The sequence below is a fragment of the Rattus norvegicus genome, chromosome 7, assembly GCF_021556685.1.
Source record: "Rattus norvegicus strain SHRSP/BbbUtx chromosome 7, alternate assembly SHRSP_T2T, whole genome shotgun sequence".
NCBI classification, from domain to species: domain Eukaryota; kingdom Metazoa; phylum Chordata; class Mammalia; order Rodentia; family Muridae; genus Rattus; species Rattus norvegicus.
This window is the reverse complement of record NC_141540.1, coordinates 137,826,948-137,853,121: the sequence shown is the minus strand read 5'-3', so window position 1 is coordinate 137,853,121 and position 26,174 is coordinate 137,826,948. Positions and strand designations below refer to the sequence as shown.

General features: G+C 46.2%; 1 protein-coding gene across 13 annotated transcripts; it reads left to right on the top strand.

Moving 5' to 3' along the window:
• On the top strand, positions 1-25,960 carry LOC120093724 (uncharacterized). 13 transcript variants are annotated; one of them, XR_015625960.1, is made up of 6 exons: positions 1-87; positions 322-414; positions 18,793-18,900; positions 19,327-19,446; positions 20,268-20,300; positions 22,681-24,153. XR_015625960.1 is itself a non-coding variant. In XM_087559865.1 (5 exons), exons 1-5 carry the CDS (start codon positions 32-34, stop codon positions 22,865-22,867), a joined length of 504 nt encoding a protein of 167 aa, XP_087415991.1. In that variant the 5' UTR covers positions 1-31; the 3' UTR covers positions 22,868-25,960. The 13 variants fall into 13 exon arrangements, 1 of the variants encoding a protein (XP_087415991.1); XR_015625959.1 differs by lacking the exons at positions 1-87; positions 322-414 and adding exons at positions 18,250-18,375; positions 25,761-25,960 and having other exon boundaries at positions 22,681-22,867; XM_087559865.1 differs by lacking the exon at positions 322-414 and having other exon boundaries at positions 22,681-25,960.
• Positions 25,961-26,174: the final 214 nt, after the last annotated feature.

The window sequence follows — 26,174 nt, the reverse complement described above, 5'->3', positions numbered from 1 at the left end:
GAATCAGTCACAGGTTCTTGAGGCCAAATGCATGCTCAAGAAAACAAGAGGCAAAGCAAAGAGCAGCTGGAGCAGTGGCGGGGTCAGGTATGCAGAGGCAAGGCCAGCAGCAGGCAGTCCAGTGGGGAGTGGGTGCAGGTGTTTGCTGGGATTGGTGTGTGTGTGTGGGGGGGGGGGATGTTAGGGGACAGAGCACACCAGTGGGCCAGCAAGAGAGAATGAAAACTTGAGCTGTGTTAATCAGGCACTCTCTGTCTAAGTGTAATAGCTATCCCCTCTCTTCTGAGCCCTTCCTCAGACCTCAGGAGTAGTTCTGCTCAGTCCACAGAAAAGGGAAACTAAAGAAACAAGGAAACCATCTGCAGCCTTAGCCGGCTCCTACTTCACTTAGACCAATCTCTGTACCAGCACCAGGTTCGTTCCCCCCCACACACTCACCCCAACCCTACCCCCCCCCCCCGCACTTATTTTTCTGTGGGGCTGGAGATTAAATTCATAGCCTTGTGTGTGCTAGGCAAATGCTCACCATGCACCGCCCCCGCCTCCATTCCCAATGCTTATATAAGCTCACGCATCCACCGTTCACCTCCCGTTCACTATCCAAGTCCCCTTCAGCATGGTGCGTGTATATAGATATGTATTTTCATAGCCACCTCTTCCTCAGGGTCTCCCCAGCATGCCTTTCTGCTGCTTCTGTCTCCCTGAGGCTTCTCTATTCATTTATTTTGTGAGATTGTATCCCTCAGCATCTAGCCTTCAGCCATCTTTGAATGGTGGATAGCTAGCTGGTCTCCGAGCGTCTGTCCTGTCCTCCACAGTTCATTGACCTTCCCAGTGTGACATTTTAAAGCAAAGCCTGGGCAAGATTATTGCCAAGGGTTTCTCTAACATCTAACCCATTCCTGGACTATCTCCCTGCCTCCTTTTTAAACTTAACTTTTAGTGTGAAATCATCTTTGTTGACGGTTGTATCATATGTTGACAGCAGCCATCCACAGAGTGGTTTCTGTCTCCTGTTGCTTGCTGGATATTTTGTTTCCAACTATTTGTTTGTTCCGATTTATTTTGGTTTGTAGGTGTTTCTTGTCCTGGTTGAGGCACTGTGACTATATAAGAAGAGAGTGTAAAATTACTTCACAGGCAATGGAGCCAGGGCTTGGTTTTATCCTCCACAGCTATAATGGTTATGAATACACAAGAGAGGGCTGGAGAGATGGCTTAGTGGTTAAGAGCAGTGACTGCTCTTCCAGAGGTCCCGAGTTCAAATCCCAGCAACCACATGGTGGCTCATAACCATCTGTAATAGGATCTGATGCCCTTTTCTGGTGTGTCTGAAGACAGCTACAGTGTACCTATATACATATAATAAATAATTCTAAAAAAAAAAAAGAATACACAAGAGATAGCAAGGGACCTGGTTCACAGCTCTTCCTATTTCTTTAAGACACTCACAGAAAGGACGATATCTTTCATCAAGCACCTTTGCCAGGACCTTCCCACCCTTTATCTCATTATGCAAATCAGACCAGACCCGTAGACTGTGGCCTGAAGCTAGATTAGAGATACAGAAGGGAGAGAGACTCACAGCAATGAAAATCCAGAATTCCACAGCTGTGCTACCCGCATTATCAAACACGTTCCCACACGATCCCAACAAGGCTACCCATAAATCGTCTGAGGTTTGCTAATTTATTTGTCAATTTATGGAGCTTATAATTAGTAGTAGGGTGTGGGATTTAAGGTATTCTTTTATACCTGAGAACAGATCACAGAGAGAAAGACTGTAGTTAGATAAGAGCTGGTAACAAACAACTCTGACCCACACTGAAGATCAGGAGAGCTTCCCCAAGAAACAACATGTGGCTGACAGAGGTGGCGCACACCTTTAATCCCAGCTCTCCAGGGTCAGAGGCAGGCGGATCTCTGAGTTCAAGGCTAGCCTGGTCTGCAGAGTGAGTTCCAGGACAGCCAGGGCTACACAGAGAAAGCCTGTCTCAAAAACAAGCAAGCAAGCGAACAGAGGAAAAGCAGCAGCATGTGAGTTGAGACCTCAGTGAAGGGTAGACAAGAGCCCTGAGAGAGAACAGGAAACCTTGAAGGTTTGCGTTTTGAAAAGTTTAATCTGCCTTCAATGTCGTGAACATGTTGGAGGGGTCCAGGGGGGGATGAATTGAGAATAGTTCAGAAGCTGTAACTGACGTCTGAACAAGAGGTGGTTGTGGCCTTGCTGGTATGCTAGCCGGATAGGAAGAGAAAATGGGTCCATTTAATATGGACTGAGGGTGTCCTGACAAGTTAAATAAGGTGATGACTAAGGTCTTAGGGTGGTATTCTGGGCATGTGAGATGCCTAACGGAACCATACCATGTCACCTTTGGAAGCAGGGATGAGTGGGAGTGGGAGAAGTCACAGGAGAGATTTGTGGCACGAGACAATGAGATGTATGTACCAAGCAGGAACTCCAAGGAGACACACAGGCTGAGGGTGGGCACTTAGGAGTTACCGTTATGAAATAGTAAATTCAACCCTAAACATGGACGAGACTAGCCAGGGAGGACAGAAGACTGAGAGATGCCCGTGACTGAGCTACGCCCTCTCTCCAGTCTTTTAAAAGCAAACTCCTTTCTGAGGAAATACTCACTTCTTAAAACAGGTAATCGCTCAGGCTTCTTAGCTCAGAGACAATTTAAAGTGTTTCACTTGTTTGTAACATTTTGCGGACTTCAAGATAAAGCTGGCTGCCATGTATTTTCTGGGACTGACCCTGTGGGGTCGGGGACAGGACTCTACGCTTTGTGCATGAATGAAACATTTTACAACGAAGCAAGAAGGGCAACAGCAACAAAAGTATCAGGCAGAAAAGCCTAAGCTAAGAAAACATCAGAAGAGAACCTTACATGGCACAGGCAGTTAAGGCAGAAACAAAGAGGTGGAGGAGTTGACAACCAGCCTCTTGGCCCCAAGCGTGAGAGGTTCTGTTTTTATCCCAACAGGAGAGCATGGGACAGGGAACCAACAGCTTTAGAGGGTAGGACTTCTTTCTTTCTTTGATTTTCAATTTGAATGCTTGGTGATACTGTGCATAGGACTAAGAGCCACAGTGAGAGCACGTGAAGCGGGGCACATGACTAATGCATTATGGGGCTAAAGAGATATATAGGCTGCCCCTACAGATTAGCACCCCCGGAAACCTTTCCCCAAAGTCGCAGCATCCCATTCACGGGTCAGGTACATCCTCCATCCGGGTCTTATTGGTGCCCCTATTGCTGATTGGTCTGAGCAGCAGAGGACAACTGGGGGACAGGCAGACTGGACAGCAGAGACCTTTGTGATAATTCTAGTTTCCAATCCTAAAGGCCAAATAATTTCCTAGCAAGTGAGTGAAACAAAGACATTTATTACACAGTCCTAAGTGCAAAGGCCTTTCCTTCTGGTTCTAGAACTTCTATACAGTCACTGTGTCACGTTCATGTTCCGTTTCATTTCTGGCACGCTGCACTGAGCGGACACTTAAGGGTCCACGTCCTCGAGGCCTTTCACATTGGGTTGTTTGTTTGTTTAAAGAGCCAGGGGTTTTCTAGAGGAGAGAATGTCACCATGGATCCTGGTCTCCTCGGGATGATTCCTGCTCGGCCTATCATGGCAGCTGTGTTTGGCCATATTCTGAGGAAAACAGCAGAAAGCAGATGGAAACTATCCTTCCTTGATTTGTTTACCACCAATCAAGACTAGAGAACAACAACAACAACAACAACACACACACACACACACACACACTCTCTCTCTCTCTCTCTCATTCTCACACACTACATACACACACTACACACATTCATTCTCATAAACCACACCCCCATGTACATACCACACTCACACACACTCATTCTCTCACACACATACACGCTTTGACAAACACTCTCAGACACACATTCTCTCACACACCCCCACACACTCTTGCAGACACACTCTAGTGCAAACACATATCTTCTCACATTCTCTCACATACATACATATACTCTTACACCCACTCTTGCACACACACCCTAGTACACACACTTATTCTCTCTCTCTCTCTCTCTCTCTCTCTCTCTCTCACACACACACACACACACACACACACACACACACACTGGATTTTGCTACCTTCCACTTAGTGACTTGGGCTCACTCTCAGGGCCAAGTTCTCAAGGCAGAAGTAAGTGCATGTTCTCTTGTATTGTTTTCACTTCACAGCTACTTCTAATATTGACTTTAAGGTGATAATTTTTGATAGTACATTCATTTCTATTTCTTTGTATATATCACAAATTTTGAGTTTAGTCCATTCATGGATGGATAAGAACAAATCCATGGATGGATTTGTTCTGTGCGTGTGTGTGTGTGTGTGTGTGTGTGTGTGTGTGTGTGTGAGAGAGAGAGAGAGAGAGAGAGAGAGAGAGAGAGATCTGTAACTTCATTTTACACTCAGCAGGTAGTTCTCATCCACACTGACTATAATTTTAACACAGTAACATTAAAACATTAAAAGGTTACTGGTGTATAGAGATTGTTTGAAGAATCCTCAGCCCCATTATGTTTTCTGAACAAATGTGCAGGATAAGTTACGTAGGGAGTGGTTCTTCACCTTGATAGGAAATCTGTGTGTGAACTCTGAAGGTCCTGTTTCCCAATTCGTTCTTGATTGATCAATAAAGATACCAGTGGCCAATGGTTAGATAGAAGAGGCAGGACTTCCAGGTTCCTGCAGGCAGGCTAGGGGATGCAGGAGGAGCAAAGGGTAATTGCGGGGGGGGGGGGGGGGCGGGGGGCGGGGGCGGGGGGCGGGGGCGGGAACCATCAGCCAGGTAGATCTCGGGTGGAATGGCCATTGGCTGCTTCCCTTACTGGGCCTGGGGTAGCAGCAGGCAGGAAATTAGAAACACAACTTAGCTGAGGGTGGATTTAGGGAGTTGAGCAAGAAATAAAGGAAGGGGGGCTGGAGAGATGGCTCAGCAGTTAAGAGCACCCAACTACTCTTCCAGAGGTCCTGAGTTCAATTCCCAGCAACCACATGGTGGCTCACAACCATCTGTAAAGGGATCCGATGCCCTCTTCTGGTGTGTCTGAAGACAGCTACAGTGTACTTATATATAATAAATGAGTAAATCTTTAAAAAAAAAAAAAGTAAAGGAAGGGCACGCTAGGTGTGGGAGGCTTAGGAGAGCCCAGCCACTGAGCTGTAAGGCAGGCTAAAACTGTGTGTGTGTGTGTGTGTGTGTGTGTGTTTCATCTGTGGATCCAAGGGAACCAGGGCAGAGGGGCTGGTAGTGTGATCCACCCAGAACTTAAAGCAGGGTAGTAGAAACTACATAACTACATACTACAATGATAAAGAACATTCCTTTGGCCCGGACTGGTATGAGTGCACACACCTAGAGTCCCCTCTGCCTCATCACACATTTTCACGTTCCTTGGAGGGCCCAAGGGGTGCGAATCTTGCAGCCCACTCCATGGATGCGCTCGTGAATGTTGATCGTGTATCCTCTGGTCACCTTTTTGTCAGTAGCAGAATGGCCCTTTTTCTCACTCATTTTCTTTATTGTTGACATTCTGTCCGGGTTGTTTTTATTCTTTTTTTTTTTTTTTTTGGTTCTTTTTTTTCGGAGCTGGAGACCGAACCCAGGGCCTTGCGCTTCCTAGGCAAGTGCTCTACCACTGAGCTAAATCTACCCAGCCCCTCACATTTTTTAAAAAGAAAAATCTTCAACTGAGTCCAATCTGGGTTGCATATAGTCATGAATATGGGGTCATACCGGGGAACGGTCCCCCTACCAGGGGCCACATCCTTAATGAAAACTGACCCTCCTTCCCTCAGAGAACATCAACTGTCAATAGTGACTGAGGTAGACGTGGAGTTCGTGAGCTCTTCCTCAGTCCATGCTGGAGCGTCATTGGCTTGATCTTGCGAAGGTCTTATGCAGGCAGCCACAGGGACTGAGAGTTCATGAGCATGGCGATCCTGTCACGACCAATGTCCTCCCAACGCCTGGCTCTTACTATCTTTACAGACACACCCTTCCATGAGAGTCCTCAAGCTTCGGGCATGGGTTGTGATAAAGATGTCCCACTTATAGCTGAGCACTGTGCTGACATTTATCCTCTACTGCTTGATTAGTTATGAGTTTCAGAATCAACCTCAAGGAAGTATATCTATAACGCACCATGGGCATAGATGAATCTAGACGGCAGTTTAACAGAATACCAGAAGTAAGTTCACTCCCTGGGTCTCATGGGGGACCCAACCCTGGGCTCTCAGCCAGATTTTCGGTACCGTGCATGTTTCTTCCTGCAGTACTGGCTCAAAATCAGAAAGCAGTTGATTCCCCCATAGCACTCGCATGAGTATCGAGTCCTTCGACATATGCTGTGCTGGTCATTTTTATAGTTCTCTGGGTTCACAGCTGGCTTCGACGGTTAATGACCTCATTCTAGCAGCTGGAATTGTACCTTCCAGTACTGTGAGAACTGGCCGGGAGGGGGGAAGCTTCCTGGCCAGTACTCACTGGATTTTTCCATGTCCTGTGATCAAAGTGTATGGTGTCTATAGAGATTGGGTCTTGTCATCAAGTTCTGGTGGCCGTGCAAGAACCACAGCAATAGTTTTTATTGTTTTGGGGGTGTCTGGGACATCCTTGACTAGCAACTTGAAGGGAGGTACCAGATAACTGGCATGGGGATTTTTTATTTGGCAATTTATGGCTTCTAGGAAGAGATTATCCCTCATATGTGGTAACTCCAAACAAACTCTATAATGTGAACACATGTACACATATTATATGTAGTAATATGTATTCGTGTATATAAACATGTTTGGCTTTTTCGAACATCTCTGTTACTTTTACCTTCTTATTTTATACCCTCTCGCTGTAGTGATGGCTTGGGAGGTTGGTTTCTTTGAAAAACACAGAAATATTCTATGTTTTCCTAGGGGTATGGGGCTGCTTCAGATTGTCCACAGCAGCTGACCGTGACTTGCTTCATGCTCTAGTAGGGGTGTGATTTTTCTGGTTGCGGATAACTTCTGCAATTGCGTAACAGTTGGAACTCTGGGGACTTTTTAGAGAATATATAAATTCTGGGGCTCTGAGAGGCAGGGTGGGATGTTATTTATTGGTTGTTGGTCAGGGTTTGTCAAATAGGAGAGAGAGAGAGAGAGAGAGAGAGAGAGAGAGAGAGAGAGAGAGAGAGAGAGAGGAGAATTAGATATCTAGATAGTGAAGATATAACTTGCCCCAAGAACACTCCTGATCGGCAGGAAGCAGCCTGATCACGACGTCTCCCCATTTCCCTCTATCCTTCTCTCTCCCTTATCTGGTGTTAGGGAGTTGAAAGGGTGGAAGAAATGGGTGGGAAAAGGGTCAAAGAAAGAAGAACCCACGAGGCAGTGAATGTTTGCCAGGAGGGGAATATCTAAAACTATAGAAGACATAATAAATAAAAACCTTGGCTCGGAAGCCGAATGGCACCTTTTTCTCTGACTGTGCAGAAAGCTGATCTGTCAACAGAAGAAGCAGATGTACCCTGCGGCGTGCGTACACAGGAACACTATTTAAAATGCGGGGTCAAACGTCGCTTCAAAGAAGAGTCATCGGAAGCGTAACCTGATATGGACACCACCTTGGCTTCGTCCAGGGCCACCTGTGTTACCAGCCCTTTTGTCCCGTCCCTCCACCTCCCCGAAGGGATGAATTTGGAAGCCCTCTTCTTCATCTAAGATCCCAGCCCTCACAGAGTGACACACAGACTCACCCAGCACATGACACTTTCTCTCGGTATAAGGGAATACGAACCACGGGGTTCTGAGAAAATCTCATCAAGAGAACTGCCAGCAATTAGAGTCGGGGCAGAGCTTGAGCTCGCAGAGGTGGGGTTAGTTCAGAGTGATTGAGCGTGGGGAGACACTTGCTCTGCCCGGCCGAGGCAGTTCTCCTGCTGAAGGATGTGAATATCTTAGGTTCAGGAAAAATAATCAATAATGACAGGGTCCTAGTGAACATTCCCTAAGGAGAAGCTGAGCAAGACTCCCAGAGGGAAAAGCCTGTGGTGGTCTGAGACGTCTCATGGGCTCATGGATCTGACAATATGTGATTTAAGTTCCCATGAGACATAGAGTATGGTGGGTTTAATTTCTCTTCTTTCTTTTTTTTTTTTAAGATTTATTTACTTATACTATTTATATGAGTACACTGTCGCTGTCCTTAGGCACAACAGAAGAGGGAATTGGACCCCATTGCAGATGGTTGTGGTTGCTGGGAATTGAACTCAGGACCTCTGGAAGAGCGCTGAGTGCTCTTAACCACTGAGCCATCATTCCAGGCCAGGGTTTAATTTCTTAAAGACTCTTTGGTAGACAGAGCTCTTATTATTTTGCCAGACTTCCAACAAAGTATGATTAACTACTTATTTCATGTAGCGATATTATGGATTGGCCCCAAGTGGAAGCATTCACGCATCCCCTACAGTGGATTTGACACCTCTCTCCAAGAACTCATGCCAACCATGGGCCTTGAGATGTGGTCATTTAGGAAAAAGTGTGTGTAGGTGTAACTAAGGAGAAGGTATCTAGATGGATGGGTGAATCTGAATCTGAAGACATTGTTCTTCTACAAACAGAAAATGGCAGGAGATGGAAACCAAGAGAGAAAGGTCTTGTGACGACAAAAAAAGGGATGGGAGAGACCCCGGTATGGTGGTTCGAATGCGCTGCTTCTGCCCTCCCACAGTCTAGGGCATTTGAATATTTGGTGGTGTTGTTTGGGTGGGTTCAGGATGTGGCACTTTGCTGGAAGTGTATCACTCGGAGGAGAAGGTGGGCTTTGAGTTGTCCAAAGTCACATTTCCAAGCTTTTCTGTTTCCTGTTTGTGGTGTGAGATGTGAGCGCTCAGCTCCCAGTTTCTAGCTCCAGGTGCCACACTTGCCCCTCTGTGGTGATTGCTACAAACCAGCGCAGGGGAGGGGGCCGCACTTCTGCTGGTGACTGGCATCCCTGAGTTTGGGTGACAGGTGGAATAGAATGGGGCGGGGTGGTAGGGAGAGGCTGGGAAGAACAAAGGCCTGAATGTTAAAGGATTGCTCCTCCGGGTGGTGCCCCTGCCTGTGAATGCAACCTTTTAGGAGTCTGTGAGAGATCCTGGCTCCCTGGAAGGCATGCCTTTGGTGCGACCTGGGCCTTTCCGGGTTTGATTTTGCTTCCTGGAACGGAGATGAGTAGTTTTACTCAGCCTATCATTGTACACCAAAGACCTAACAGCAACAGCCTGTCTGATCGGGACTAGAACCTTTAAATCTGTGAGCGGAAGTAAACCTTTTAGCTTTATAAATCTGATGAGTTGATTCTCCCTCGCATTTTGTTGCAGTAACCGAAAGCTGATTAATACCACGGCCTGGAATCAGTCATGAGCAGTCAAGGCCTCCTCCCCTTTCACAAGAAACCTGGAAAGGGACAGCGGGTTCGAGGCAGAAGACGGACTCCTGGGAGTCATTGTATTCTCCTTTCAGGCTGCAGGGTAGTGTCCCTCATATCCCGCTCCTGTCCTTTCAGAATTCGGTGCTTGGGAGAGACACTCGACTTACCTGTGCCTCCATTCATCTCGGTCTCAAGAGTTAAGCAGTTTGGGATAACAAACTTAAATTCCTATAACATCATCTAGACGCTCCTGAGCACTGTCAGCTAAGACACTGGTTTTGTTTGATTTGTTTTTTTCTTTGAAAAGGGGGTGGGGTGTGGACAAAGTGTAAAGGCTCTAGCATCCAAGTCTGCTGACCGGAGTTTGATCCTTGGAGCTTTCTTGGTGGAAGGAGGGAATTAATTCTGGAAATTGCCCTCTGGTCTTCTCCTGAGTGCTGTGGTGTACGTGTGCAAACACACGCATACACTCACTAAATAAATAAATGATTTTTTAAAAGCTTTAATGATATGTTAATTCGGATATTATGTACATGCCTAATTTAAGCTATTAATTTACTAGTTTATATAATTCAGCGGTTTCAAGCTACAAATTTTTCTTAATGAGACTTCCAGGTAAGATGGGGAACTAGAAGCCTTTTCTTGTGGCCCAGTGAAGCAGCGTCAGGATGAGAAAACAAACTGTTCTCAGGGCGGTACGGGAGGAAGAGCCTCAGATCCCATGAAATGGGTACTAAATTAGCTGTCTGCAAAGACATGTAAGTGGTTTGTGTGTTATAAAAAGAAAAAGAAGTAAGGACCGTGTCTGGTGGAGGGCTCTGCGGGACCATGTTGAGGCATCCCTCCCCCTAAGGTACCAGGCAGTGTAGTATAGAATAGAGTATATTTAGGGCCTCAGGAGGGAAGTTGAGGAGGTAGGAGAGAGAGAGAGAGAGAGAGAGAGAGCCCCCCCCCAGCCGGCCATAAGCATGTGGAGAGTGTGGGGGCGAGGGGCAAGGGGAACAGGGGAAGAGCGGGAAGAGGGTAAGGGAGCAAGAGCAAGAGGAGAAGAAAAGAGCAAGAACGAGAGGAGGTGGTGGAGCAGCCCCCTTTTACAGTGAGTCAGGCACACCTAACTGTTGCCAGGTAACTGTGGGGCGGAGCCTAGACGAAATGCCAACAAGTAGAGCCTTAAAAGACAAAAGTCAAAACAGTGTCAGCCACACAGTTAGCTACCCGGGAAGTGGGAGGCATGTGCCTGGTTTGGGAGTGGTCCTGGTGGAGCAGAAGTCACAACCAAAGGTGACTTTGGTGACAACAAACGGGACAGGCCCACAGCGCACAACTTTGTTGTGGTTTTACTAAGACAATGAATTTTTCCAGCGGGCCAGGCCAGCAGTGTAGAGGAGGTCCCTTGGCTCAGAAAGCTGTATATGGCTGGATACTATCTTGAAAAGGAGTCAGGGTCCTGAGCACAGGGAATAGTCATAAACCAGAAAATCCTGATTTCAACCCATGGGAGACAGTATGGAGACCGGGAAGCTGGACACTGCTTCAAAAGCTAAAAATGAGGTGGTGGGTGACTTAGCTCAGACAGTGATCACTACGGGAGGGGAAGTCTACTCCAGGTGTCTGGGGGCAGATTTCATTAACTAAGAGTGACTCTGGAGTTGGGTAGTCGGGAATTTGAAGTCAGCAGGTACATCAACCCCTGGAGCCAGCTGTCTGCCCCCAGGTTCACTGCTGACGCCTGGCACTCCAGTGAAACCACAGCCATATCCCTCCATCAGGGTTAGTACTGTACATTGGATTTTAAAAGAGCAAAGACGGGTCCGTCTGCACAGATCATCGTGTGGTGCTACGGTTGGTAGCCTCCTCCACTCCGTGCACACAAGGAGCGATCCCACAGCCAGACTGCTAGCCGCCCCATCGGGAGTCTCGGGGGGGGGGGGGGTTAGGGGGTGAATCCTATGAAGCTAAGTGTGGCTGGCAGAGCATCCCTTCCTCAAGGAAAGGAAAGTTCAAAGTGAAGACATCAGAAATTGACCCAGTACAGGCTCAGCACTAGCAGAACTCATAGGACAGGCCGGAGCTCACAGATCACCTTTCACCCACTTACGTACACTAGGACATCTCCAGCTTTAAGACGCCGAGGGGCTGCACTTAGGCTTCACCCCTTTCCAGTTATTCATAGCCCCCTCGGTGTCCTCACCTCCCCCTTTCTATGCGTACAGTAGCATCTTTACTCTATCCTTCCAACTGTGGTTCTAGTTTTTAATTCCTGGCATACCTTTATCTGATAGTGCCACCATTTATCTATTTATCTATCTATTTGCTATTTTTCTTTTCTGTTTTTACTACTCTTTTTTAAAAAAATATTTATTATATATAAGTACACTGTTGCTGTCTCCAGACACACCAGAAGAAGGCACTACAGATGGTTGTGAGCCACCATGTGGTTGCTGGGATTTGAACTCAGGACCTCTGGAAGAGCAGTCAGTGCTCTTAACCACCGAGTCACCTCTCCAGCCTTGTTTTTACTACTCTTTTGGCACCCTGTGTTTCTCCTTTTTTGCTGCCTGTTATAATTTTTATAATATTTTGATTTAAATGATCATCTCTAAGCCTTTATGCCTTGGCTTTTTAAAATTCCTTTGCGTGACTTGACAGGACTGGAATCACCCAGGAAGAGAGTTTGCAGGCACATCTGTGAAGAAGGGTTTACCTATGAGGTGACTTAACCTCTGGGCGCACCTGTAGGGAGAATTTTCCCCTCCAGGCACCCGTATGAGGCTTGACTTTAACTGCTGGGCACAGCTGTTGTTAGGGACGGTTTTAACCTCTGGACACACCTGTGAGGGATTCTTTTCTTTTCAACTTTTGGGAACACAGCTGTGAAGGATAATTGCCCCCCCCTCAGGCACACCTGTGAGGACTTTCATTTTAACTTTTGGGTACACAGCTGTGAGGGATAATTCTCCCCTTCAGGTACACCTGTGAAGAATCTTTTTTTTTTTTTTAAAAAAGACTTTTGGGAACACAGCTGTGAGGGATAATTGCCCCCCCTCAGGCACACCTGTGAGAGAACTGCTTTTTAAACTTCTGGGCCCAGCTGTGGGGGCTGTGTTAACCCCTGAGCACACCTGTGAAATGGGGTTACATTGGGTAGGTCCTTCCTTCTTTTCTTCCTGGAATTGCTTTTTGTGGTTTTGTTTGTTTGTTGGAAATGTAACTAAGACAGAAAATTGGTTCAGAAAACCTGAGCGTGCTCATGTGTTTTATAAAAAGGGTAAGTTTTGTAGGACACTGTATGGTATGGTAGGAGAGGGTACCTCAGCCAGTCCAGGCTGAGACATTCCTTTCCCAGAGGTACCAACTGGTCTGGTATATAACTGAGTTTATTTAGGGGCATGGGAAGGGGAGTTGAGAAGAGGGTGAGAGAGAGAAAGAGAGAGAGAGAGAGAGAGAGAGAGAGAGAGAGAGAGAGAGAGAGAGAGAAGGGTAGACAGGAACACATGGAGGGGGGGGAGGGAGAAGGGGAGGAAGAGATCAGGGAAAGCAAGGCAGTCAAAGAGTCAGAGAGAAAAGGAGCAAGAGAGCCAGGAGGAGACAAACAGTCCTATCTGGCCTTTGGGCAGAACGTAGAAGGAATGCCAACACTGTGGCCCTTAGGCCTTTGCAACTGATTTGAAGGAGGAATGACAGAGTTTGGAACTCTGGGGTAGAAAGTCCTTGATTCTGCCATCAGAGCTCAGTGGGCCGTTGGAGGAAGAGAATGTTCAGCCCTGATTGGCTCAGGACCCCAAGACCAAGTTTTCAGCACAAAGATCTGCCCCAGAGAGACACAAGGCGGGGCTAGGGGGTGGGGAGGTGGGGGATTAAGAGACAAAGGCAGGAGACAGAGGACTATGGTGAAGGGGAAGGAGAAGGGGCAGAGTGGGGAGGAAGGTGGGGATATTTGTTCCTGAGGTGGGCAAAGGACTGCCTTTCCTTGGCCCACAGGTAAATGATGGTTTATGTGGGTAAAGAGGGAAGGTGGACAGAGGGCCTGTGGGCAGAGGGGACTAAGAACTCCATCAGGAACTAAGGTTTTGGTCAAGAACCTAGTTTTGTTCTGCCGGTTGTCATGAGGAGTTGAATTTAAATGTCATAGATTAATTTCTTTGGCAGAAATTTCAAGATAGGAGACCATACTGCCTGGTGCAGAGGAAGCCATTATGAATGGTAATGAGACCAAGGATTGCAGGAAAGTATCCTGAGGGCAAAACTTCTCCTTTGGGGCTCCTTCCTGAGAGTCCACATTCATTTCAGAAGAGAAAAGCATAAACTGAAGGATTGCCATGTCTGAAAGCAACCACCTAGGAAAAGGTTTCCCCAGGTTAGCACTGTGGCCCCGAAGGGCTAGGCTACCTCTCAGCTGATAGCAGAATTTGGTAACATCACCCACATGCCACCAGTATTAAAGGCGTGGGAATGTGAGACTGAAGAGGTCATGGGGACCTTCTGCATTGTTTCAGAGAGCAGCCAGGACGAGGATTCCCTGAAGGGCTTCTGCAGGAAGCTGTGACTGTGAAGGTGAATTATAACCCAGACTCCTGGTGTTAGAGATGCTGGAACCTGGGAATGCCTACAGGGAAAACAGCAGGCCTGACAGGAAGGGAGGAAGTCGGGGAAGAAGGGGAAGAAGGGGAAGAAGGGGAAGAAGGGGAAGGGGAAAGGGGGAAGGAGGAGAGGGGGAAGGGGGAAGGGCAAGGGGAGGGGAAATGGAGGGGAGAGGTGTTGGGACTACCTAAGCCTTTTGTATGAGAGAGAAAGCATAAGAGGTGTTCAGTAGCTTGAAGCAGAAACCACAGAACAATTGTACCTACTGGCCTTCTTCTTGGCTTGCTCATCTAACTTTCTTATACTTTCTTGCTCACTTGCCTGAGAATGACACCAACCACAGTGGGCTGGACCCTCCTACATCAATGGGCAAGCAAGAAAATGTCTTACAGACGTAGCTATGGGTCAATCTGATCTGGGTGGTTCTTCAGTTGAAGTTTTCTCTTCCCAGGTAACCCTAGGTTTGTGTTAGGTTCACAGTTGAAGATAACTAGATGAGAGGAAACTATTTGGGGAGAGGGCAGTAGGGACCAGGAAGAGGGAGAGATGAGTATGGGGAAGGGCAGTGGGAACAGGAGACCATGAAGAACAAAGTATAATGATCTATCTGTATGTATGAAAAGGACTGAGTCAAACCCAGTTCTTTGTATACTAGTCAAAATAAATAATCTTAAAATAAATCTTAAAAATTCTCTCAATGAAATGCCTTGCTTTTTTTTCTAGAAAGATTGTTTTTTTTCTTTTTTCTTTTTTTTTCGGAGCTGGGGACCGAACCCAGGGCCTTGCGCTTGCTAGGCAAGCGCTCTACCACTGAGCTAAATCCCCAACCCCTTCTAGAAAGATTGTTAATGTTGTGTTTTCGTCTTCACTTATTTTAAATACTTAGTAACATCCCTGACACTTTGTTTTTAAGTACTAAATATTAAGGAATTTATTAAATTTCTTTCCACATCTGATTTCTAATTTTCATTTCATTTTGACTGGAGATCGAGTTTTCTGTCTCCCCATTAACTATAACTTCGCCAGTACCTTTCCAACCCCCTTGCCACATGATCTCCTCTGGAGAATGTCCCTTGTGTTCTTGGGGAGCTTTCTGCTGTTGTTGGGTGGTATTCTTTGTCTGTGTGCGTTAGGGGAGTTGATGGCTTCAGCTGTTGATGTGTGGTGGTGGCAGACATGGTCCTGGAGGAGCTGAAGAGTTCTATGTCTCTTTGCCTTGCTCCTTTTACTTCACTCACGTTGGTGTCTACTGTGAGGTGCAGAGACAGCCAAAGTTGTTGAGTATTCCAGATTGACCCTGTCACTATCTGCCACCTACTATGTATCATTATAGAGCCTCTCTTGGTCACCTCCAGTTACACTGTAACAAGCCCTTTCTCTGGTGTCAATGTAGCCACTGCACGTTCGTTACTCTTGCGTGCCCAGTGTAACTTTTCCCCATCTGTTTACTTTCATCTTGTTTCTATCTCTAAGTCTGAGCTGTGTGGGCCTGGTGTTCTTAAATACACTGTGACAATGTTTCCCTTTCTATTGTCTAACCCATTCACAATTATTATTGATGATAGTTGGATTTGTGTCTTTGTTTATACTAGTCTACCTAATCTTAAAAACAAACAAACAAACAAACATTTATTCTTCACCTTTTTTCTTTTCCAGTGAGCAAATATTATCTTGTAAAACATTTCACTTTTGTATTAGTGGTCTCTGGAACTCTAGATTCACTTATATATCCTGTCTTAGTTAGGGTTCCATTGCTGTGAAGAGATACCATGACCAAGGCAACTCTTTTAAAAGACAACATTTAATTGGGGTGGGCTTACAGTTTAATTATCAGTCCATCATCCTCAAGGCAGGAAATATGGTAGGCAGACATGGTGCTGGAGGAGCTGAAGAGTTCTACATCATGATCTGCAGGCAACAGGAAGAGACTGTCTATCATACTGGGCATAGCTGGAACATAGGACCTCAAATCCCGCCCCCGCACTTCCTCCGACAAGGCCACACCTACTGCAACAAGGGCACACCTCCAAATACTGCTACTCCCTATGGCCAAGCATGGAAATACATGAGCCTGTGGGGAACATACCTATCAAACCACACCACACTGTCTTATTAGAATCCACTTAAGAATAATACGAATTTAAGGAAATAGAAATTCACCTCCTATGTATCTCTGATGAACTTTCCATTTTGTCTTTCTTCTCTCCTTTCTCCTGTTTGATCCCTCAACAAATTATTTATTATTATTGTTACTGTGCATAAGTTTGTTTTTGTAGTAAACTCGGAGGATGAAGGACAATAGAAAGGCTTATAGAGTATATTCTATTAATCATATTTCTCAGTTCAAGTTCTCTTCATCCCTTACTGTGGGTCTGAGTTGCTGTCTGGGAAAATAATTTCATTCAGCTTTGCTCCCAACCACTTTCTTTGTGCTGTTTTGTCAAATATTATATTACTATATGTTTTAAATATACAGAATGTGTTTACACAGGATTATATAATACAGAGTAAACAGTATAATACATATTGTTACATACTACTGTCTTTTAGTCAGCTAAGAAAATACAAATATGCATTTATGCTGTCCTTTGGAAATGCGTAATTAAACACAGTATCCAAGTGTAGAATGTGTCTAGGGTGGGGGCTTGCATTGAAATTTTAGTGTTTGGGACAATGATTACTCACATTTAATCCCTTGGCAATGTCTTTCTTCCACTTTTGCTTTTGAAAGCTGCTTTGTCTGAACATAAAATTCTGGTTGTAATTTTTGTCCTGTGAGAACCCTGTGTGCATTGCTGGCTCCCAGTACGCGTTGCTGTGGGTATAAACAGCAGGTTCCTTGCCCCGCCTCCTTTTCACACTTTTAGGATTCTTTTCTAAACCATGATGTATCTGTGTATGTTCCTGCACTAATCCTAGCATCTCAGAGCTAAGGGGCTTGGCTTTTACCAATATTTTGAAGTTGTCAGTCATAACTCCTTCAGGTATTTCTCTTCTTCTCTGTCTTTGGCATTTGGTTACACATATACATGTGTGTTTAGTGGTGTCCCTCATGTCTCTGAGATTCTGGTCATCTTTCCTTTCCTCCCATTCCCCAACGTTATCCCATGGTATCTTCATCATCATACCATATGATCTTTACCCATCCATGATCAGGTTTACAATTCTTTACTTGGCCTGTTTGATAGGATTGTTGAAACTATTGACTTTTTCATTCCTGTTCTCGTACCCTCTGCCTTCAAATTCCCAGGCAGTTTCTTTCAAAAATTTTCATTTTTCCATTTATATTTTTGGTTGTGAGCCTAGCCTTTAATGGCTGAGCCATCTCTCCAGCCCTATTTTTCCATTTATAATTTCTCTTTCATGAGCCTCTTTCTGTGTTTCTTCATTTGTCTTAATCAGGAGTCTGGGAAGGGATTGTTTCTGCTTTTCCTTAAAACTTTTCGTTTCCTCTAGTCCTTTGGATGCCGCATGTGGAACTGTGGCTGAGAACGGTTCTCTCTTCTTCTCGTGTATTTCTCATACTTTGTCTTTGCAGAGCTCAGAACTTATTTCTACAAAAGCTGGAGATTAAAGGTGGCTGCTTAAGACAGTAGCACGGCTGCAACAAATTCGAATCGCCTGCGTAGCGGGTCTTGAAGAGGCATCCTGATTGCCTTGAGTGGATGTGGGGAGACACCTGGATTGTGGGCGGTATCTTCTGATAGTGTGGGTAAAAGGGGTGTGGAAGAAAGATCATCTCTCCTTTGGCTTCTTGAACTTCCCTCTTGCCGCCTGTCAGTCTGCCCCTTTCCTGCTGGGCTCACTGACAGCCTTGTGGACTGAGCAACTTCGGCCCCCAGCCCGGTTGTCAGCCAGCCTCCCTCTACCCAGAGGCAGCCATGATGGAGCTACCTGGCTGCTGTGGAACCCAGCCTCAGGGATTGAATATCTTACCAGGTTCTTGGCTCTCAGGTCTGATTCTGCTGCTGTTACTGTGTTAGAGCTGGTGTAATCAATTTTTAAATTCGTACGAAGTCTATTAAATATTGTTAAATATAAATGTATGAAATTATATCTATCCATCCCACTAGTTCCGTCCCGCTAGAGAGCGCACACTAATCCACAGTGCGCTCCCCTTTCCCTGGCTTACCTTTCCCATTGCTTCCTCGTTTGTGTACTGACTTGGGTGGAACTTTTGGGTGCATTCGATGTTCTCTGGCAACAAATTAGAATCGCCTGTGCAGACGGTCTTACTTGAAGAAGCATCCTGATTGCCTTGATTGGATGGATGTAGGGAGACCTGCCTGGACTACCTTCTGATAGTCCGTGCAGTGGAAGCTCTGACTCATTTCTACAGAAACCATGTTGGGTATATGGCCACCACGTTGATCACACATCCACCCCGGGATGGCATGGTTTTCCCAGAGCTCTCTTTGTTTCCCCATCACACCCAGGTGTGACCGGTTAGACTTCACTAAGGTCTGGCTGGAGGTTGATGTATGACAATGCCCAGAGCATACACGGTTGCACAAGTTCAAGTTGTATTCAGGAGGGGAGACTTTGAAGTCAACCATTGAGGTTGACTTAACCAGGGAGGCTCTGTCCTAGTTATCCAGTTCCCTTAGGAAACCAGAAGGCCTGTAGTTTAACGTGTTGCTTTCACGAATCTATCTCTCTGCCTCATCTTAGCCACATAAGCCCAAACTCCCACTGCTCCTGAAAGTACTGGGAGTCAAACTTCTCGAAGTGACTTCTGGAGATTTTTACATTCTTATCTTATGTAAAGGATGTTTTGCCTACCTGTGTGGAAGTGCATTGTGTGCCTACTGCCTATAGAGGGAGAAGAGGGCACTGGATCACCAGGAACTGAAGTTACAGACCGCGTGACCATCAGGTAAGGGCTGGGAACTGAATCTAACCTTCCACAGGGGCTGCCCCGAGAGCGTGGCGGGTCCTCAATAACCCAGTGGTCCAAAGACATCTCCAAATCTAAACTAAAGCTGCGGCCACAGCTTAATTGCCATGGACGGTCAACACGCACTTGCTACCACGTGGTTAAAAAGAGGAGAATCCTCGTGGTTGACCGGTGGACAAGTTGATTGGTTGATGCTCTATAAGGCCAAAGTGAATCGTCCCTCTTGAATACATTTGTAGGCAGAATAAATGGGAGGTTTTATTTTAGACGACTAAACTTGGTAGCCACAGAAAGCAGGAATACTTAGGAGACTCATTCACTAGACGCCCTGCACGACTCTTCACGAGTCACATCTCCTTATCTCTTCCCTCTTTGCCCTCCTTCCTTCCTTCATCTGAAGAGTAGCTGCACAGAGGAGGAGCTCAGAAGGAGTCGGAGGATGAAGACGATATGGTACCGCCATATCGACCACTCGTCGTGGGTGGCAGCCAAGTGGTTTGCCTTTCTCCGGAATGGCAGAGATGGGTAAATACTGGTCATTATCAAGATTATAACCTCTTTGGCTAAAGAGCAACCAAGAAAGGAAAAATCTTCTCTTGCCCCCCACAAAGAAACCCCACCCACATAGGAAAACAAGATCATAGTTTGACCTCTTGTTTGGCAACAACTTCCAGTGGCCTCTAAGAGCACAGTACTTAGGACCCATAAAGTCACACCTGCTGAGGAGCGGTTGGTTGGACCCTCACAGACCTTAGTTTCCTCACCTGTGAATGATGGGCTTAGCCCGAATCGTTTTCATGCTTCCTGTACCAGCGTGTACACTTTTTGAAAAAAAGCACAATCCGTCCATCCAGCACCATTAGCTCCATTACTAGCTAGAATTAAGTGAGCATCTGCAGGCTATGTGCTGAGATTAAAAGGATAAATGAGATGCGGTCTCTTAATGAGCTCATAGTTATTGGTGATACATATGTAAGTAACTGTGATGGTTTAATAAATGCTATTAAATATTCACAGAATTAATTGTAGTTATGGTCCAGTTGTGTGCTCCCAGGAACAGTGTCATACAACAGGAGCCAGCCCCTGAGAGAGCTCACTTTATCACAAAGCCATTCCCCTGATAGTCTGCTAACTATACCTGTCACGGTGAATTAATCCACCCATCACACAGCCCTCCTCTGAGAGTCTCCTCTCTCAGTATATACGGCTCTGCTGGGTACCAGATTTCCAGCACGTGAAATCTGGGGGACACACATGAGCCTTCACTCTAAGCAAAGGGCCACCGGTCTTGCTCTTGCTAATTATGGACTTCTGCCATCTGAAGGGAGCCTTTCTTCCTTCCACAGAAAGCTCCTCCCCGGGCTTCACAGACGTGCTCTGTAAGTAGTTATTTGTCTTCACAACTGCTTTGAAACCGTTCCCGACCCACACCGTATCTTGGATGACAGTGCACAGACGTTGAACATCTGAAACGTGCTGCATACCAGGCCAGAACCTGCCTTTCCCAGGCAGTCCAACTGGTCTTAGCCAGAAAGTGCAAAGCTGCCTCTTCTAAGCAGGTCAGCTGGTCTGCATCTCTTCTAGGCAGCTTGTCTAGTCTGAGAGTGTCTCAGAGAAGTCTACTGCTTATAGGCTTGGGAGGGAGGGCTCTATAGTGTATCTGGTCAGTTTCAGGGACTTCCTAAAACCATTGAGATGCTTATGTCCTGATCTTTTTTTTTTTTTTTTTTTTTTGGTTCTTTTTTTCGGAGCTGGGGACCGAACCCAGGGCCTTGCGCTTCCTAGGCAAGCGCTCTACCACTGAGCTAAATCCCCAACCCTTATGTCCTGATCTTGAGTAGTTTCCCTGTAGGATGGACTCCCCCCCCCCACACACTCACACATACACACACACACATACACACACATATACATATACTCACATATACATATACTTAGAACATCCTATTGCTTCACCGCTCCTTTAATATTCTGCATCTTGAGCTTTCTTCCAAAATAGAAAGTTTTAATCTCAGAGGAAGTTTCTATGCAACAGCTCCATTTTGCTACAGGACACCCTCTGTCGTGCTATGCCTTATCAGGACGACCCTCACTAGTAGTCAATACTGTTGGACTTCCTGAACTTCCAGAGCTATGAGCTAAATAAACATTTTTTTAATCCAGTCTGTGGGATTTAGTCTTAGCGACAGAAAATGGACTAAGATACCGAGTACTGATTACATGCCAGCTACCATTTTATTGTATGTTAGGTATTTTTAAATTCTATAGCTACCATTTTATTGTATGTTAGGTATTTTTAAATTCTATAGAGTGACACACACCGTGGGCAGAAAATATTCCTTTGGCTGGAAACCAAAGTTCATGCTGTTCTGCTGAAGTATGATTGGAAAGAGGCAGGTACCCTGTCTTAGAGGAGCCACCTTAGTGGGTGGCTGAGAAAGACAGCTTGAGGATTCCATGGTGTTGAGGCATGTTAGCACACGAGGATGGGTATTTAATTACACATTATCAATAGGACAAAATTCCAAATGTCCTCTTAGTACAAAATGTCCTGGAAGAAACAGTCTAAACCATGATATTTGACTCCAAGGCCTTTTTTAAAAAAAAAAGATTTATTTACTTTATGTATAGGAGTACACTGTAGCTGTCTTCAGACACAGCAGAAGAGGGCATCAGACCCCATCCCAGATGGTTGTGAGCCACCATGTGGTTGCTGGGAATTGAACTCAGAACCTTTGGAAGAACAGTCGGTGCTGTTAACCACTGAACCATCTCTCCAGCCCTGACTTCAGGGCCTCAAGAATGAGAACCATTGCTCCTTGGAAGCTATCCTAAAAGTCTTCAGGAACTAAAATATAATGCTCTCCTGTTCTCCATAGTGTGAAAGGCTAGCCCAGGATGGACTCAATAGTTAAAAAGCTGGGCTGGGATCTTATAGCTGTGTGCTCAGTCCTAGCCCTTTTCTCTCTTTTACACCAATAATTCTTTGTCTTTCCCTTGCATGGAAAGCATTTGTGACAGGAGAGGGGCTGGGTACCGGGAAGCAGGGTGGAGGGAGAAACAAGGAGCAGAAAGGTCTGTCCTTCCTAATACTACAGCAGCCTTCCAGGTCATGGCTACTCGGGAGGAAACTTGAAAATTCCTGCACATCAGACTCTGGGTGTGGGAAGATGCTCATTATTTCCCAATATTTGATTTACTGTGCTAAATGAGAAGCCAGAATATAGAAGAGAAACTTTAATGACCGCAACTGGTCTGCTGGTGTTTTGGGGACATTCTGGATGCCCCTTTAGACGTGCTCAAAGTAATCGAAAGTGCTTTAAAAGTGAAGAGAGTTCCTTGTGCAGGTAGGTTGGAAAATTTGCATACATATGTTTATAAGTAAAATTATACTGTTATGTCTTTCTATACCCTATAAAACCACCGACCATTTTAATTTAAGCTTAGATACAGGCAAAACTTTAACGAGGCAATACGGAGTTTTAAGTGGCATTTAAACATTTAAAATGCTTTTATTGTGATTCATTCGACAAGGTGCTAAACAACCCTCTTGTTTTCATGAAGCATCGAGGTTGTTCTAATGAAGTCCACTTGGCCGTTTGACGTCTCCCACATTATCAGGTCTCTCCCATTTGTCATTGAAGTAGGCAAAAGCGATGCACACTAATTTCATTGACTGCATGACACGGCCGTTCTCGGAAAGGGAAAATGGAAATGAGCACTTTTCTTGCAACTAATCAGGGTTCTGTTTCCTTCAAGGTCATTTCCTCGTTGGGCTGACGTCATGAGAGGCGATCTTCCCTGCAGAGCTCAGGTCATGACTTGCGCCAGCAGCAGCAGCAGCTGGACGGCTGGACGCCATGGCTCCCACCCCACTCCAACAGGCTTTCTCTCCACTCAAGGCCATCTCTTGAAGCTGCCAAAAAACAGGGCCACTTCGGTCTAGGTGAACCCTACATTCGGGGATCCCTCCTTGAGTATTCTCAGAGTTGACTGTGGGTTGCTTTCTTCACGGTTTTCTTCATTCTAAATCCTTTCCCTGTAGCTTGCCCTGGACCCAAGTATTCTTGGAGGCACCAGCATCCTCCCCTCAACCCCCGCTCCCAATGCCATGATCAAAGGGCCATATGTTGAAACACACTGTTACAGCATTCCTCCAACTGTCTCACTCCACCCATTAGAACTTCTGAGCTCATCCCAGAGGCATGACCCATAAGTCATACCCCACGCTAGAACCTGCGGCTCACCCGTAACATAGCACACTATCGCCAGACCCTTCTGGTTCAGCGTCTGCCCCCACCCTAACTCTCCTTCCCCTCAAATTTACTTTCTCAGGGGTGAGCCTGGTTTAGATACTCCTATTCTTAGCATGAACAGGAGCTACATAGGCGCCTGTTACAGTCCGTATGTTGCTGGGGGCTCACTCTACAGACCTTAATTCCTTAGGCCTAGGGCAAGAGTAAAGAATTTCCTATGCTCACATTCAGTCAGGGAGGGCGCCTGCTTTACAGAACTGTGACTCTTTAGGCTAGTTGGCCCCAGGATGCTGAGTGAAATCTGTGGACCTGGTCCCGGGAGGCTCTGCGATAGCTTAGAGAGAAACTGAAGGATTTCTCAGCACTCATAAACAGGAATGAACCTTGAACACCAAGAGCTCGGTTAAGCCTTGGTCATTCACTGTCACTGTGAGGGGCTTTGGGGAGGTCAGAATGGGGCCTCCCAAACAGGCCCCTGGCAATAGGAGAATTTCGAGAGGTAAAGATGCATTTTCTAAATTTGATGACACTTCAGGGCAGCAGCTCTTGACATTCCTAGTGCTGCAACCCTTTCATACAGTTCCTCGTGTTGGCGCTGCTTTTACAAATCATGATGCAAACATCTGACATGCAGGATACTGATATGCCACCCCTATCAAAGGGTTGTTTGGCTCGCAAAGGCATCGTGACCTACAGGTTGAGAACAGCTGCCTTGGTTTGCTGGCTGGCGGTGTGGTGGTGTTGTAACTAAACTACAGGCTCGAAGGCCACAGTTCAAACTGTTAGTCGAGCAGTTCCTTCGGGATGGAGTCCTGGGGTCTTATTTCACCGAGCATCCAGATGATTGAGGCCGTCCTCTGTTTGCCCTGTCAGTGGTTGGAGAGCATAGAGTTTTGTACATTTCTTCCCCCACTGTTTGAAATTCCATAGAGATCCATTCATTGTGTGGTCTATAAAGTGATCTTATTTTGCTGTTGAAAAGTATAGGCTTTCCTGAGAAAGCAGTCTCTTCCCAATGTCAGACAACATCGGTTACAGCGACTGTGCTTCCGAGAAGGCTGTGTTAGGTGTGTTCAGAAATATTCTCCATGAGGCGTCCCTTCATGTCTACTCTTTAACCTGGGCCTCTCAGCCGTCTCTCTGCATAGCACACTTTGTTTCACCCCTCTCTACCACACTGCAAGTGCTTTAAAACAATGATGCCTTACTTGTTTCTGTCTTAGACGGTCCCAAAATTGTCACTTAACCAACAATAGGACCTTGATCTGTTCTCCGCTGAATGTCAGTGGGTCTCATGCCTTGCCCCTCAGCGGGTTCTCTACGGAGAGGGATGAGAATGTGGGAACATGGGAACACCATCCTCTATGGGGCGAGAGAAAGCTAAAGACACACCACACAGGTATCTGCCTGGCCATGTTGTTTCCACACTAGGGTCTACCCTGTGCTGGCAGAGCCTCTTTTCCGTCGGGAGAGTTTGTAGGCCACCATGATATGTCTTTTCAGAGCTTGCTCCATAGGAGATCAGGAAAAGAAATCTTGATGGGTTTTGGGATTGGTGGTTCTTTAGGGCTGCCTGTCCTAAATATTCACTCTACCTAAAGAAAGGTGGATTTGTGATAAAAACAAGAGAGGGGCGGCTTTGTTTGGGGCTAGAGATTCCACACCTGGGCAGCATGAAGCAGGACATTTATTTTCCCGTTTGAGTAGAATAATCCCTCTCCTCCCTCCTTCTCTGCCCCGCAACACAAGGGTCTCTGCAAATGCCAGAACCAGCAGGGTAAGGATCCTCATGAGGCAAGAAAGAAACTACCTCAAGGAGACCCAGTAGCCAGCTCAAATTTCTACAGCAGCAGCCCCCAACCTGTGGGTTGAGACCCTATGGGGGTTGAATGACCCTATCACAGGGGCTTGCTTAAGACGGCCGGAAAACACAGATGTTTACGTTATGATTCATAACAGTAGCAAAAGTACAGTTACAAAGTAGCAATGAAAATAATTTTATGATTGGGAGTCACCACAACATGAGGAACCACGTTAAAGGGCTGTAGCATTAGGAAGATTGAGAACCATTGCTCTAGAGTCTGACACTGGGGAACCTATTTCAGCATTTTAAAGTATAGTACAGCTTGGGGAGTAAGTTTCTTGGTTTCATGAGGAGGCATCATTTCAAAACTCTTCTCAAAGTGCTTGTCGCTTCTTACGTGGAGATGTGCAGATGGGCTCTGAAGATAGACTTACTTCATCGTAAGGGCCTAGGGGAGGATCCAGTGTGGTCATCTAGCTGTGGGAGCTGGGGGAGCCAGGTATGACCTGGCCCTACAGATAGCAGAGATTGTCCAGGTGACTGGCTCCCTCCATCACTAGCCTCAGGGCAGAAAACAGGTTATACATCTTTTTTTTCCCAGTCAGCCCTGCATGTGTTCAACATTCCTGGTCTCCCTGGCGCTATCTGTGATCAAGCCTTTGTGCTCCCAGCATTCCTTCATTCCCTCCCTCTGTCCCCTAGTGTGCAATGCCTGTGTTGGCCAGAGGTCAATCTCAGGAGTGTTTCTCAATCGCACCCTACCTTATTTTTTGAGGTAGTGTTTCCTGTTCAATATGGAGCTTACGGATGTGGTTGTACTGGCTGACCAGCAAACCCCAGGCTTCCCCTGTCTTGTCGCCTGCCCTACCTTGGGATTTCAAGCAATGCCTGGTGCTTTGTGTGGGTGTTCAGGATGAGACAAACACTTTCCTGACTGCGCCATCTTCCCCGGCCCGGAATAAACTTTCTCGCCTTATAAGAGTGAATAGGACGGTGACTTGGTACGCTGGGATCAGAACAGGTCATTTAAGCTAGAAGTTAGGACGGAGTCCCAACATCACACTTTGTTCAGTGTACTTCTCTACCAAACAGCAGCCAAAGAGCGGGGTCCTGTATCATCAGACCATCTCAAAGGGAGAGCCTGGGAGGCAGAGAGAGGAGTTTATGGAGAGAAGGAAGACACAAACTGAGGA